General features: G+C 55.1%; 1 protein-coding gene across 4 annotated transcripts in view; it reads left to right on the forward strand.

The window, feature by feature from the left end:
- The first annotated feature begins 745 nt into the window (after positions 1–745).
- IQCA1 (IQ motif containing with AAA domain 1) overlaps positions 746–12,629 on the forward strand; it is a 140,435-nt gene continuing 128,551 nt past the window's right edge. For 2 of the 4 annotated variants that reach the window (XM_066279691.1, XM_066279690.1), the window contains exons 1-2: positions 746–1,013; positions 11,959–12,283. In XM_066279691.1, coding sequence (XP_066135788.1) covers positions 1,003–1,013; positions 11,959–12,283 — 336 coding nt within the window. In that variant the 5' untranslated portion in view covers positions 746–1,002. Of the gene's footprint in view, positions 1,014–11,958; positions 12,284–12,629 lie in introns of those variants that run through there. The other 2 variants (XM_066279692.1, XM_066279693.1) reach the window with 2 other exon arrangements.

Below are 12,629 nucleotides of genomic sequence, written 5' to 3' on the forward strand. Positions count from 1 at the left end.
TGTTAGGTCGCTCCTTTATTCATTTGATTTATTTATGCTGGTTTTTACTCTGCTGCTCACTTTCTATCCACTTGTGGGCTGTGGTCCAGATCCCGTCGTTTCTACGTGGATATCCTCGCCAAGCTCTTCGGGCTGCATATGTGCCTGTCTATAAATTGTAGAGTGTTTTACTTGCAAATAAAGCTCAACAGTCACTAAATATGAAGGAAGAAGAGCAGAGAAAACCATCGGGGCTACTTGCTCCTAAAGAACATTCACATCGACCACGCGCTGCCGCCTGCATTTTCAGGAAGCCCCAGGAGGGCAGCGTCTGCATCCGTCCTGCATCCCTGAACGAAGGAATGTCTGGTTCCCCCACTTTACAGATGGGAAGACTGAGGCAACAATCATTTGAGGCCTTGTCCTAAACGGGGGGGGGGGGGGTTTAAAACGAGGCGAACGGGACAATGAGCCGGTGGAAGGGGACCCGGGGCCAGACCGGAGAACTCTCGCCTGGAAGGACCTCAGGGACGGAGGTCGGTTCATCACTCAGGATCCTGCAAACCTGCTGCTGCACCCGCTCTCTAGCCCTGCGCGGGCCAGCGCTACCCTGGCGTCCCGTGCGGTTGCCACGGAAACAGCAGCCGGCGGCGCAGGCGCGTAGCGCGCAGAGGGGGCGGGGAGCGCGCTGGGGAGGAGAGGTGCGGCACTGCGCAGGCGTAGCGCCTCCGTTGCTAGGTTTCGTCTGGCGTCCAGATGAGTGACCGCAGCGAAGTTCCAGAGCCTCCGGGACCGGACGGAACCGACCCAATCCCCCTCTCTGTGTTTGAGCAGCGCTGGCTGTCACGTTTTCTTGCTGGAAGGGCGTGGATACCCCAGATCCCTGCCCCTCCCTCCGGAAGACACAACCCCCTGAGCGCATCTGGTGGGGATCCTGACCCCTGCAGCCAGACCGGCCTTTTGGAGGCCGACCGGACCCAAGAGCTTCTCGGCGGGACAAGGAACGAAGGAAAGTAGCCGACCATGTCGAATGTGTAAGTGATGGGTTGCTGGGCCACAGCCACGGGGTGCGCTCCTCCAAACCACAAGACGCTTTGCTCCTTCTCTTTGCTTCTTTTCTTCTCCCTGTCGCCTACCTCCTCCCGCCCGGTCGGTGACCTCCCCTGGGCCCTCTGCTGTGTGTGGCCCCCTAAGTCCTGCTGATGTGTTTTGGAGGAGGCAGAACCTTCAGAACTTCAGTCCATTGCCTGCTTCTTTTAAATAATATTTCACAATCGTGAATGATTGCTCTGTGCAAACAGCCAGGTGCCAATATTAAGTCAAGAAAGATCTTGGGAAGCTTCATTGTACCCCTTTGCTTTTTGCTAAGGAACACCTGTCAGGTGGCAGGGAAGAGTGGCTGAGCTCTCACTGTGCCCAGCACTTACATAGTAGCATTTCATTGGTTTTCATAGTGATAGTTTCAAACATGTGTTATAGTACTGACTCCGTGGGCACTGTGCCAAGTGCTTCAAGTAGAATAGCTTTTCATCTTCACAACACCCCTGTCAGGTAGGAGCTGCTGCTATTACATCCATTTACAGAGGAAGAAACAGGCACGGAGAGGCTAGCAACGCATACACAGCAGAGAGTGCCAACGCGGGCACGGTCGCTCCAGCTGTGCTGTTCCTCACCCTGCTGTCTAGGCCACTGGTTCCCAAAGTGTGCGCCAGGGCACACTGGTGCACCCTAGAAGGTTTCCAGGTGCGCCCTGTGGTATTCCAGAGAAATATGTGCCTGTTGGGGACCAAAAAACCAACAGGGCTTTTGGAGTTTAGATTTGGGGGGGACAGAGGTGTGGGGAATTGGCTGTAAGCTGACAGTCTGTCCAACTCCCCACCTCACATGCCTGATTAGGTTGCAAAAGGCTGTTAAGATGTGGTGCTGGATTGTTTACACTACCCCCCATGTTCCCCAGAAAGACTGGGGGCAAGTTTCTTCTATCCTTTGTTTGGTGTAAAGTTAAGATGATATGTATGGTGGGGGTTTTCTGCACTCAACACAATTAAGAGTAAAAAGAGAGAATTCTTCAATGTATTGATGAGGAAATGAGAGTTTGCCTTTCAAATATATGCCCAGACATTGAAGAAATCGCTAGGACACATCAGGCTCATGTTTCTCATAAACACAGAATGAAAAAACTTAACACATTCGCACCGGGACCTGCCGAGTTTACTAAATCTTACTACGAATGTATCTATATATATATATATAAAGATAACTTTTTTGTCGCTTTTTTATTTTTTAACCACTCTTTTTTTACAAACTCTCAAAAGCATAACTCAAAAAATGTAACATAAACATGTTTTTTAATGTCAGAATAAATTTAATTTTGTCATATTTATTTCGTTTAATTACCATAAAAGCACGCTTGGACTTTTTTTTTCTTTAATATATGACTTAATTATTATAACATATTTCTCAGAAATTTGTATATCGTGCACCTACAATTATTTGTAGGGTTTTAAATGTGCCCCGACTTCAAAATGTTTGAGAACCACTGGTCTAGGCGAAGGGATCAGAGCAGAGTGGTCAAGGGCTGGGAAAGGGTAGCAGGCGGGAGAGACCAGGAGTCCAGCGTCAGAGGTGTTGAAATGCCGGTTGGCCGTCGAGGGGAGATCAGGCAGGCAATCGAATAGCGAAGTCTTGAGCCCAGGAGAGAGGTCAGTGCATGAAAAATATAAGTCGACTGCTGTGGGTGGAGGGGTGGTCTTTATGAGGCAGAGAATGAGTGTCCACAGAGAGGAAAGGGGTCCAAGGACTGAGCCTCGGCTGCTCTAATAGTAGCAGGGGGGTGTGTGGCAAAAAGAGAAACTGAGGAAGGGGTCAGAGGCGTGATCCCTGAGGAGGAAGCAAAGTCCATGGTGCCCTGGAAGCCAGGGGGGGGGGATAATGTTTCTTAGTGGGGGGAGTAACAGACTCCGTGAAATGGGGCCGAGACAAGCCAGAGGAGAACTGGGAACTGACCGTTGACTTGGCAAGGTGGCGGCCCAATGGTGACCTTGACCTTTATTGGAGCGATAGATGGAGCAGGGTGAGCGCGGGAGAGAACGGGGGAGAAACTGCGGACAGTGTGCACAGCTAACTATGTCAGGGGTTTTGCTCTAGCTGGTGGCAGGGAAAGGGGACCGGAGACATTTTTTTTTTAAGATTTCTTTTAAAGATAGGAAACAATAGTTGATTTGTTGGTTGGAGGGAATGGCCCAGTCAGCGGTCAAGGAACAGGATGCTGTGGGAGGAGGAGGGAGAGGCGGGGGACGTCCTCGTTGGAGAGGGCGCCAGGCCTTGGCGTCAGGTAGAGGGGTGTCTCTCACAGGGTCCCGTGGAAGGGCAGAGTGGAGTCTGGTGGTGAACCAGATTCAGTGGGTGGATGTCCAGGTGGGGGGCCTGGAAAGATGTTGTGGATGGTGGACGATGGTGACACAGAGGGGCAGTGGGCAGTCAGTACCGTCCAATGAAGTGAGGTTCAAAGCTGGGGAGCGTTAGGAGTGAGTGAGGGAGAACAGTCTGGGCGGGGCCCAAGGAGCAAGGAGGGGCCTTGACCCAGCCCCCCCACGCCGTGGGGAAAAGGGACCCCCCCTGAGAGGGCTGCCCTGTCCTTACGGGACAGCTGGACCTCCCTTCACAGAAAAGAAGTCTTCAGGGAGCATGCCAGGAGGAGAAGGAACAGCCAGAGAACATTGGAAGAATGGAAGGTTTATCGTGTGTGATATAACTTGGTGAGAATTCTCATTTTGCAGCCCTTAGATTTTCTGTGGACGAGTACGTGGTATGTTTGAACACCCCCCACTTCCAGTTCAGGAAGATTGCCAAGCTTACAAACAGGACAGTCTGGACTTTCTCAACTGTCGTGTTCGGTCTTCTCTGCCACAACCCTGCTGATTTCAAGTGTCTGCAACATTTCTAGGTCATCTGCTCAAGTCTGAAACCAATCATGTGCTTAAAAAAATTCTAAGTAATCTCCTGGATAAAATAGTGCCTTCTCTTTACAAGGCGCATTTAAAATTTCCAGAACACATTCACATCTATTATCCCATGCTGCAGTAATCCTTTGGGGTGTCCGGGCCAGGCGTCGGGATCCAGCCTGAGGAAGTCAAGGCACAGGAGGTTAAGTGACCTGCCTAGGACCGACTACTTGAAGAAGAAGCAGGTTCTGATTTTAAACTTGGAGCACATTTACTGTTAAAAACCACCTTGCCAGCCCTGGCCAGTTGGAGCAGTGGTAGAGCATCAGCCCGGCGTGTGGAAGTCTCCGGTTTGATTCCCGGCCAGGGCACACAGGAGAAGTGCCCATCTGCTTCTCCACCCTTCCCCCTTCCCTTCCTCTCTCTCTCTTTCTTCCCCCCTCCACAGCCAAGGCTCCATTGGAGCAAAGTTGGCCCGGGCACTGAGGATGGCTCCATGGCCTCTGCCTCAGGCGCTAGAATGGCTCCGGCCACAACTGAACAATGCCCCAGATGGGCAGAGCATCGTCCCCTGGTGGGCATGCCGGGTGGATCCCGGTCAGGTGCATGCGGGAGTCTGTCTGTCTGCCTCCCCACTCCTCGCTTCAGAAAAATACAAAAACAAACAAACAAACAAACAAACAAAACCAACAAATCACCTTGCTATCCATCCCCTAGAGAAATAAAAAACCACCATGTCCACGCAAAAAAAAATGTACAGAACTGCTCATGGTGGCATATCATTCACAAGAGCCAAAAGGCAGAACCACCCAGCCTGCCCAGCAGCCGATGGACGGCTACACGAAACACGCTGTCTGTACCCGCTGTGGAACATTACTTGGCGATCCAAAGGAGTGAAGTTCTGACACGCTCCAACACAGATGAACTCTGAAAACACTCTGTGGAGGGCAGTGAGCCAGCCCCAGGGGACCACCGATCGCGGGGTTCCACTCCTGTGTGATGTCCAGAGTGGACCGAGAGAGACAGAAACTGGACAGGTGGTTTCGGGGCTGGGGGTGGGGTGGGAATGATGGCAAACAGGGAATGACCACTAATCGGGCACAGGGTTTCTTTCCAGAATGGTAAAAATGTTCTGAAACCAGTTAAACATGACAGTTGCACAACTCTGAGAATATACGAAGATCCCGTGGTCTGTACACTTTAAACGGGTGAGTTTGTGATATGTGAATTACATCTCCATAATGCTCCTATTAAAAAAGTCATCACAGGCCTGACCAGGCGGTGGCATAGTGGATAGAGCGTCGGACTAGAATGCAGAGAACCCAGGTTCGAGACCCCGAGGTCACCAGCTTGAGTGTGAACTTATCTGATTTGAGCAAGGCTCACCAGCTTGAGCCCAAGGTCGCTGGCTTGAGCAAAGGGGTCACTCATTCAGCTGGAGCCCCACACCCCCATCAAGGCACATATGAGAAAGCAATCAATGAACAACTAAGGAGCTAGAACAAAGAGTTGATGCTTCTCATGTCTCTCCCTTCCTGTCTGTCTGTCTTTATCTGTCCCTCTTTCTGTCTCTATCTGTCATAAATAAATAAATACGTCATCACGCTGTTTCCCTTATCTGACGCGGTTTTCACGGGAGCTGACTTGAGGATGCTGAGACGTCAGGACAGCGGGGTGGCATGGGATGAGGCTCAAGCCGGACAGCGGGGTGGCGTGGGGTGAGGCTCAAGCCGGACAGCGGGGTGGCGTGGGGTGAGGCTCAAGCCGGACAGCGGGGTGGCGTGGGGTGAGGCTCAAGCCGGACAGCGGGGTGGCGTGGGGTGAGGCTCAAGCCGGACAGCGGGGTGGCGTGGGGTGAGGCTCAAGCCGGACAGCGGGGTGGCGTGGGATGAGGCTCAAGCCGGACCAGGACTTCAGGGGAGGTGGGGGTGCCACAGGTGGGCCTGGCAGAGGCCCAGTGCTCAGGCCCCTGGCAGACAGGGGAAGGGAGGAATGGTGACCAGTGGACACACATGGGAAGCGCCGATGCCAGTGTCCGTCTGCGGGGCCAGGGCTATGGTGCGGGTTGGCGTGCTCGAGCAATAACTCAACGTTTTTCCGTCAACCCACAACTTTCACGTGGTCTCTCCAGCAAGGGTCAGTGGAGAGACAGCCGTGGGGAAGGAAAGGGTCAGTGGAGAGACGGCCGCGTGGAAGGAAAGGGTCAGTGGAGAGACGGCCGCGGGGAAGGAAAGGGTCAGTGGAGAGACGGCCGCGGGGAAGGAAAGGGTCAGTGGAGAGACGGCCGCGTGGAAGGAAAGGGTCAGTGGAGAGACGGCCGCGGGGAAGGAAAGGGTCAGTGGAGAGACGGCCGCGGGGAAGGAAAGGGTCAGTGGAGAGACGGCCGTGGGGAAGGAAAGGCTGCAGCCCAGGAGGCCGGACTCCGAAGGCTCGCGCCACCGGGACAGTGTTTGGCCGACAGTTGCAGTGGAGGGGTCGGCTCTGCCGTGGCCCTGGGGGCGTTGCTGCCCCGCTGACCTGGGTAGGAGCCACTGAGCGCAGTGACCTTGGGCGACAAGGCCTGGCTGGCTCTGCTCCAAAGCGGTGTCCAGGCGCTCAGAAATTCTAGGTGTGTTTCCAGATCTTCGCTAAGCTTTGGTACATATATACTATGGAATGCTGCTCAGCCATAAGAAATGATGACGTCGGATCCTTTACAACAACATGGAGGGACCTTGATAACATTATACTGAGTGAAATAAGTAAATCAGAAAAAACTAAGAACTACGTATATGACTCCATACATAGATGGGACATAAAAATGAGACTCAGAGACATGGACAAGAGTGTGGTGGTTACGGGGGGGGGGGGGGGAGAAGCGGGGGCGGGGGGGGAGGAGGGGGAGGGGAGGGGCACAAAGAAAACCAGACAGAAGGTGACGGAAGACAATTTGACTTTGGGTGAGGGGTATGCAACATAATCAAATGTCAAAATAATCTGGAGATGTTTTCTCTAAACCTATGTACCCTGATTGATCAATGTCACCCCATTAAAATTAATAAAAAAAATTACCCTCCCCCCCAAAAAAGAAATTCTAGGTGTGTCCAGCCGTTCCGCCGGCTCTCGCTCCCCTGGAGGACGCCTCCTCCACCCAGGGCCCCCTTGCCGTGGACGGGTGGGGGGCTGGGTGGCTCAGGTCGCCCCGCCGGCTCCCTGCGGAGATGGCATCGTTGGCTGCTGCACCACCTCCGGTGCTTACGGTGCGTTCAGTGCTTTGAAGTCTGATAAGAGGCCTTTATCTTTTATGATCAACTCCGCCCCCACATGCAGAAATTATGATGAGGATTATTTATAGAGTCTGCAGCGTATTATTGCCAAATTCTTGGTAATATTACGTCAGCATGGCGGTGTCAGGAGTCTGGGTTGGGTCTGGTTTTTTTTTATCTCGTCTCTTCCGGGCAGACACTGCCTGCTGCCCACGCAGACCTGCGGCCAGCATTCTAGAATTCTCTCCGGCTTCGTTGTGGCTTTTCTCTCTGCCTTGCTACTGGGCTGCACTAATTAACTCCTCATATTTGGTTACCGTGGATTTTGCCATGATGCCACGTACAAGCAGTGTTTTTATTTTGTTTTAATCTTTTATATTAACGCCTTTCGTGGCCGCCTTGTCCTCTGGTCTTCTGGGTGTGTGTCCGGTGTTCCTCTCCGGGAGTTATTTTGGTCCCTGGATCGCAGCGTGGGGCAGCGGTCACCACCGTCTGTTCCTCGGCATGTGCAGATAGGACTGGATCAGGCACGCGCTGTGAATGACGGTGGATGGAGCATCTTCTGGCCGTCTTGGGAACTCTGCGGAGTTTACCGCCCTGGGGCGTGATCGTTAGAGCCGTCTGTGTGTTTAGCTCTCCGGATTCCTGGGGTGACCCCTCCTTGGACACAGGGAAGGAGTCCTTTGATCTGGGTGCCGTGTTCTGTTTGCTAAAGGGGAATTTCAGACCCGAGTTTAAACAACATTAGCCTGTCCTTGTCACCTGTCATGTTGTCCTGACAGGCTCAGCCCCTAGACCGTGTAGTAGTCCACAGGAGGAGCGGACGGGTTGTCCACGTCCTGCAAACATGTGCTGAGCCTGTGGGTGTGTGCGGCCAGCGCCGTCCCCCGTCCCCGGGGGCTGGAGGCCTGGGCTCCTCCGGACCTGGAGCAAGTTCATATTCTCCAGGCAGACGTTTGATAAGCCCGTTTATTCTTCTCCGTGGTGCATCCGGCCCTGCTCATTTCTGTTCCCCCCACCCGCCCTCGCCTGTTCCCTTGTCTTTTTGTTTGTTTGTTTCTTTTTTATTTGCTTATTTGTTTTGTATTTTTCCAAACTGAGAAGCGGGGAGGCAGAGAGACAGACTCCCGCATGCGCCCGACCGGGATCGACCCAACACGCCCACCAGGGGGCGATGCTCTGTCCATCTGGGGCACTGCTCCATTGTGGCTGGAGCCATTCTAGTGCCTGAGACGGAGGCCAAGGAGCCGTCCTCAGTGCCAGGCCAACTTTGCTCCAGTGGAGCCTCGGCTGCGGGAGAGGAAGAGAGAGACAGAGAGGAAGGAGAGGGTTAGGGGTGGAGAAGCAGATGGGCGCTTCTCCTGTGTGCCCTGGCCGGGAATCAAACCCGGGACTCCTGCATGCCAGGCCGATGCTCTACTGCTGAGCCAACCGACCAGGGCCTCTTTTTAATTTTTTAATTTTTATTTTGTTTTTTGTTTGTTTTGGTTTTTTTCTTTTTAGTTGTCTTTTTTAGGCGTAGCAAGCAGAATTGCCGAAGTGTCCCCGACACCTTGAGTAGGCAGGTGACACTGTGGAGTAGCAGGTGACACTGTGGAGTAGACAGGTGACACTGTGGAGTAGGCAGGGGACACTGTGGAGTAGCAGGGGACACTGTGGAGTAGGCAGGGGACACTGTGGAGTAGCAGGGGACACTGTGGAGTAGGCAGGGGACACTGTGGAGTAGCAGGGGACACTGTGGAGTAGGCAGGGGACACTGTGGAGTAGCAGGGGACACTGTGGAGTAGGCAGGGGACACTGTGGAGTAGCAGGGGACACTGTGGAGTAGGCAGGTGACACTGGAGTAGCAGGGGACACTGTGGAGTAGGCAGGGGACACTGTGGAGTAGCAGGGGACACTGTGGAGTAGCAGGGGACACTGTGGAGTAGCAGGGGACACTGTGGAGTAGCAGGTGACACTGTGGCTGCTCTTTCACAGGGCTCTTCCCAGGAAGTCACTGGCTCTCAGTCGCTGGTTGTGCACGAGGGACGATGCCCTGGGCTCCGTGGCGTCCTGACCCTCTGAGCATCACGCTGCCTCTACCAGAAGCTTGTCCAGCACGATGCTCTGTCATGTGCCACATTTTTTAAACATCACCAAGTCCGGAGAAATCCGGTACCTGCACCCAGCAGAGGGTGTGTCAGAGGCGACGTCCGTGTCTGAGCTCACTGGGGTCTGGGGACTGTACAGCTCACTTGGGGCTGTACATCTTTGTGCTTTGGGGCTGTTCATCACATCCAGGCCACATGATGCGTTTCTCCCCACCATCCTGGCAAAAGTTGTGATGGTGTCTTTCGTGGTGGCGGTGGCTGGCTTATCTTTGGTAGAGGCAGGGATGGCTCCGTCTGAGCTGAAGTCCTGGGTTCCAGCCCTGGCCCCCTCACTCAGGAGCAAGCCATTTCTTCTCCCCCACCTCGGTGGGAGGGACAGGAGCCGCCTTCAGTGGAGTGTCACCAGGATTACCCACCGGACAGAAGGTGGCACTCGGTCGGAAGTGGGGAGTTCGCGTGAGGAAGGGCTGACCACGGGACCAGAGCAGAGCACGCAGGGGGCGGCCTCCCGGTGACCTGGGGAAGGCAGGGGAGGGACTCGGGGTGAAAGGTGGGCTGAGGGAGCCTGTGGATCTCCGCCCGCCCCGAGCCACCTCCGTAGTGGCCGTGAGGGATGGGAGCGGCTGCAAACGCATGGGGCCAAGAGGACACGGGGGCGTTTGACAGGGGACGCCAGGAGATGGAGGAGGAGGGAAAGGAGACCGGATGAGAAAGGACAGGCGGGGCAGAGACCACGACCTGGGGCCAGCAGAGGCGCCAATGATGGTCAGGTTTGGGCGGACCCCTGGGAAGGGGGCGGGGACGTCTGGTCCTTCTGAGCTGAGGACTGGCTGTCAGTCTGTCAGGGCGGGGCGTTCCCAGCCCAGGAGCTGGCGCTAAGCTGCCCACCCGGGCGGAGGAGGCATGTGCAGGTGGCCTGGGACACCAGGCCCAGGGAGTGTGACAGGGAGAGGCCAGACTGACTGCGAAGAGGAAGTGAGAGCCCCCCAGGCCCTGTCCCCTCGCTTTGCTGGCAGGGGGTGGAGCTGCCCTCCCAGGACAGGGGAGACTAGCACACAGACACCTAGACGGACACCCACATTCTGGAGTCCCCCCTCCCAGGGAAGTGGCTGGGACCGTGACCTCCCCCCCACCCCAGTGGAGCCCACTGATCGACCAGCTGCTTTCCGGACACGCTGAACTTCCAGGGAGCTTTCAGTCCTGGTTCTCAGATATTATAAAAGAGCCCAAAGTCACCCACAATGTTTAATAAAAAGTCTCTGCCGTTCAAGAATGGCACACCTGGCAGTGGGGGACTAATAAAGGGACCAGTGACAAAGGTGTGAGCTGAGTCCAGGGAAACCAGCCAGGGCTGGTATGGTGTCCTGAGGTTGACAACTCGAGAGCCGCCACCACCCTGAGCCTTGGGTAGAAGGAGGCTCCCCACCGTGTGCTGACTCATCAAGGAGGTGGTGGGAGAGGCCACCCCCCCTCCCCTCCCCCACCCCCCTGTGCTGACTCATCAGGGAGGTGGTGGGAGAGGCCACACCCCTCCCCTCCCCCACCCCCCTGTGCTGACTCATCAGGGAGGTGGTGGGAGAGGCCACACCCCTTCCCCTCCCCCACCCCCCTGTGCTGACTCATCAGGGAGGTGGTGGGAGAGGCCACACCCCTTCCCCTCCCCCACCCCCCCTGTGCTGACTCATCAGGGAGGTGGTGGGAGAGGCCACACCCCCTCCCCTCCCCCACCCCCCTGTGCTGACTCATCAGGGAGGTGGTGGGAGAGGCCACACCCCTTCCTCTCCCCCACCCCCCTGTGCTGACTCATCAGGGAGGTGGTGGGAGAGGCCCCCCCCTCCCCTCCCCCACCCCCCTGTGCTGACTCATCAGGGAGGTGGTGGGAGAGGCCACACCCCTTCCCCTCCCCCACCCCCCTGTGCTGACTCATCAGGGAGGTGGTGGGAGAGGCCACACCCCCTCCCCTCCCCACCCCCCAGCCTCCTGCTCCCTGTGCCTGTGTCTGCCGTCTCACCCAGCTGGAAGCGGGGGGCCGGGGGGAGCCCTCCCCTGTGCCACTTAGAGGTCAGCCTCCAAGTCACAGCCTGTCGCTGGACATACTGCAATTTATGTACCCGTCCTCCTCTTGATGGACGCGGGTTATCTCCAGGTTTCCGCTGTTACAGTGGTCATTCTCGATGCAGATGTATGAGTTTCCCTGGGGTGTGTGACTGTCCCTCCCTAGGGCTGTGCACATGTGCGGCTTTACCAGATGGTCCTGAACGCATTTCCAACGCGCTGACCGGTGTATCCTTCCACTGGCTCTATCTACGGACAAATCAGCGAACCAGGCTGGTGGTCAGCTTCCGTGCTGGCTCTACGGGTATCACCAGGAGTCACTTTATATCACGGTTGCAAGCACATGGACACAGTTTACTCTTGTGTTATTACTTATTGATTATGGCATTATTTTCCTTACGCACAACTTGTACACATGCTTTTGCCCCACCCTGTATGTGTTTGATGGTAGCAGCCGCGATCATATCCCCCAAAGCCCATGCACATCCCAAGAGGGGCTGTGGTACCCAACGAGCCTGGTGACTAGACGCCATCTTCTTAGCTCAGGCTTGATGAGCTCCCTGTGGTGTCTCCAGGGGCCCCGTCCGTACCCCTTACAAAGTGATGTTGCCCGTTGTGTTATCTGAACTCTCTGTCTCTTCTCAGAATGTATAATAAGATGTGGCATCAGACCCAAGAAGCCCTCAATGCCTTGCTCGATAAGGAGTCTCAGAAGATGATAGCACCACCCAGAAATCAAGTTTTCATCTTCCAAATGTTAGCCACCTTCTACATAAAATATGTACAGATCTTTAGAAACCTGGAGAATGTCTATGACCAGATCGTTCATCCGCAGAAACGCCTACTGATCCGGAAAATACTGGACGGCGTGATGGGCCGCGTCCTGGAACTGAAGAGCGAGATGGTGGAGCTGGAACTGTCCGAGTTTCAGTACTTTGACGACATCTTGCAGGACCTGAAGCTGGCTCCCGTGAGTACCCGGTTCTCTTCTCTCGGTAGTGTCCTCTTCACGTCAGATAGGATGTGGAGGCCGGTTGCCCCCGTTCTGCAGGCTGCCTAGACGTGTTTCCTGACTGCTTTCTGGGTTAGAAGCTGAAGAACAGCCCTTCCGTTAGACCACACGGCCGTGGACCTGGCTGGGGTCTCCCTGGTTTGGGGCATACGTGAATCTTGACTATCGTTAGATCTGTTGAACATTGAGGCCATTGCGGTCTTACTTGTCACCAGGGTGTCTGTCCAGGCTTGTCAGGGAGAAATAGGCTGACCCTTTCCCGAATGTCCTGTGGCACAAGCCCTCCCAGTTCCCAACAGCGGTG

Source organism: Saccopteryx bilineata, chromosome 5 (assembly GCF_036850765.1).
Source record: "Saccopteryx bilineata isolate mSacBil1 chromosome 5, mSacBil1_pri_phased_curated, whole genome shotgun sequence".
Classification (NCBI taxonomy): Eukaryota; Metazoa; Chordata; class Mammalia; order Chiroptera; family Emballonuridae; genus Saccopteryx; species Saccopteryx bilineata.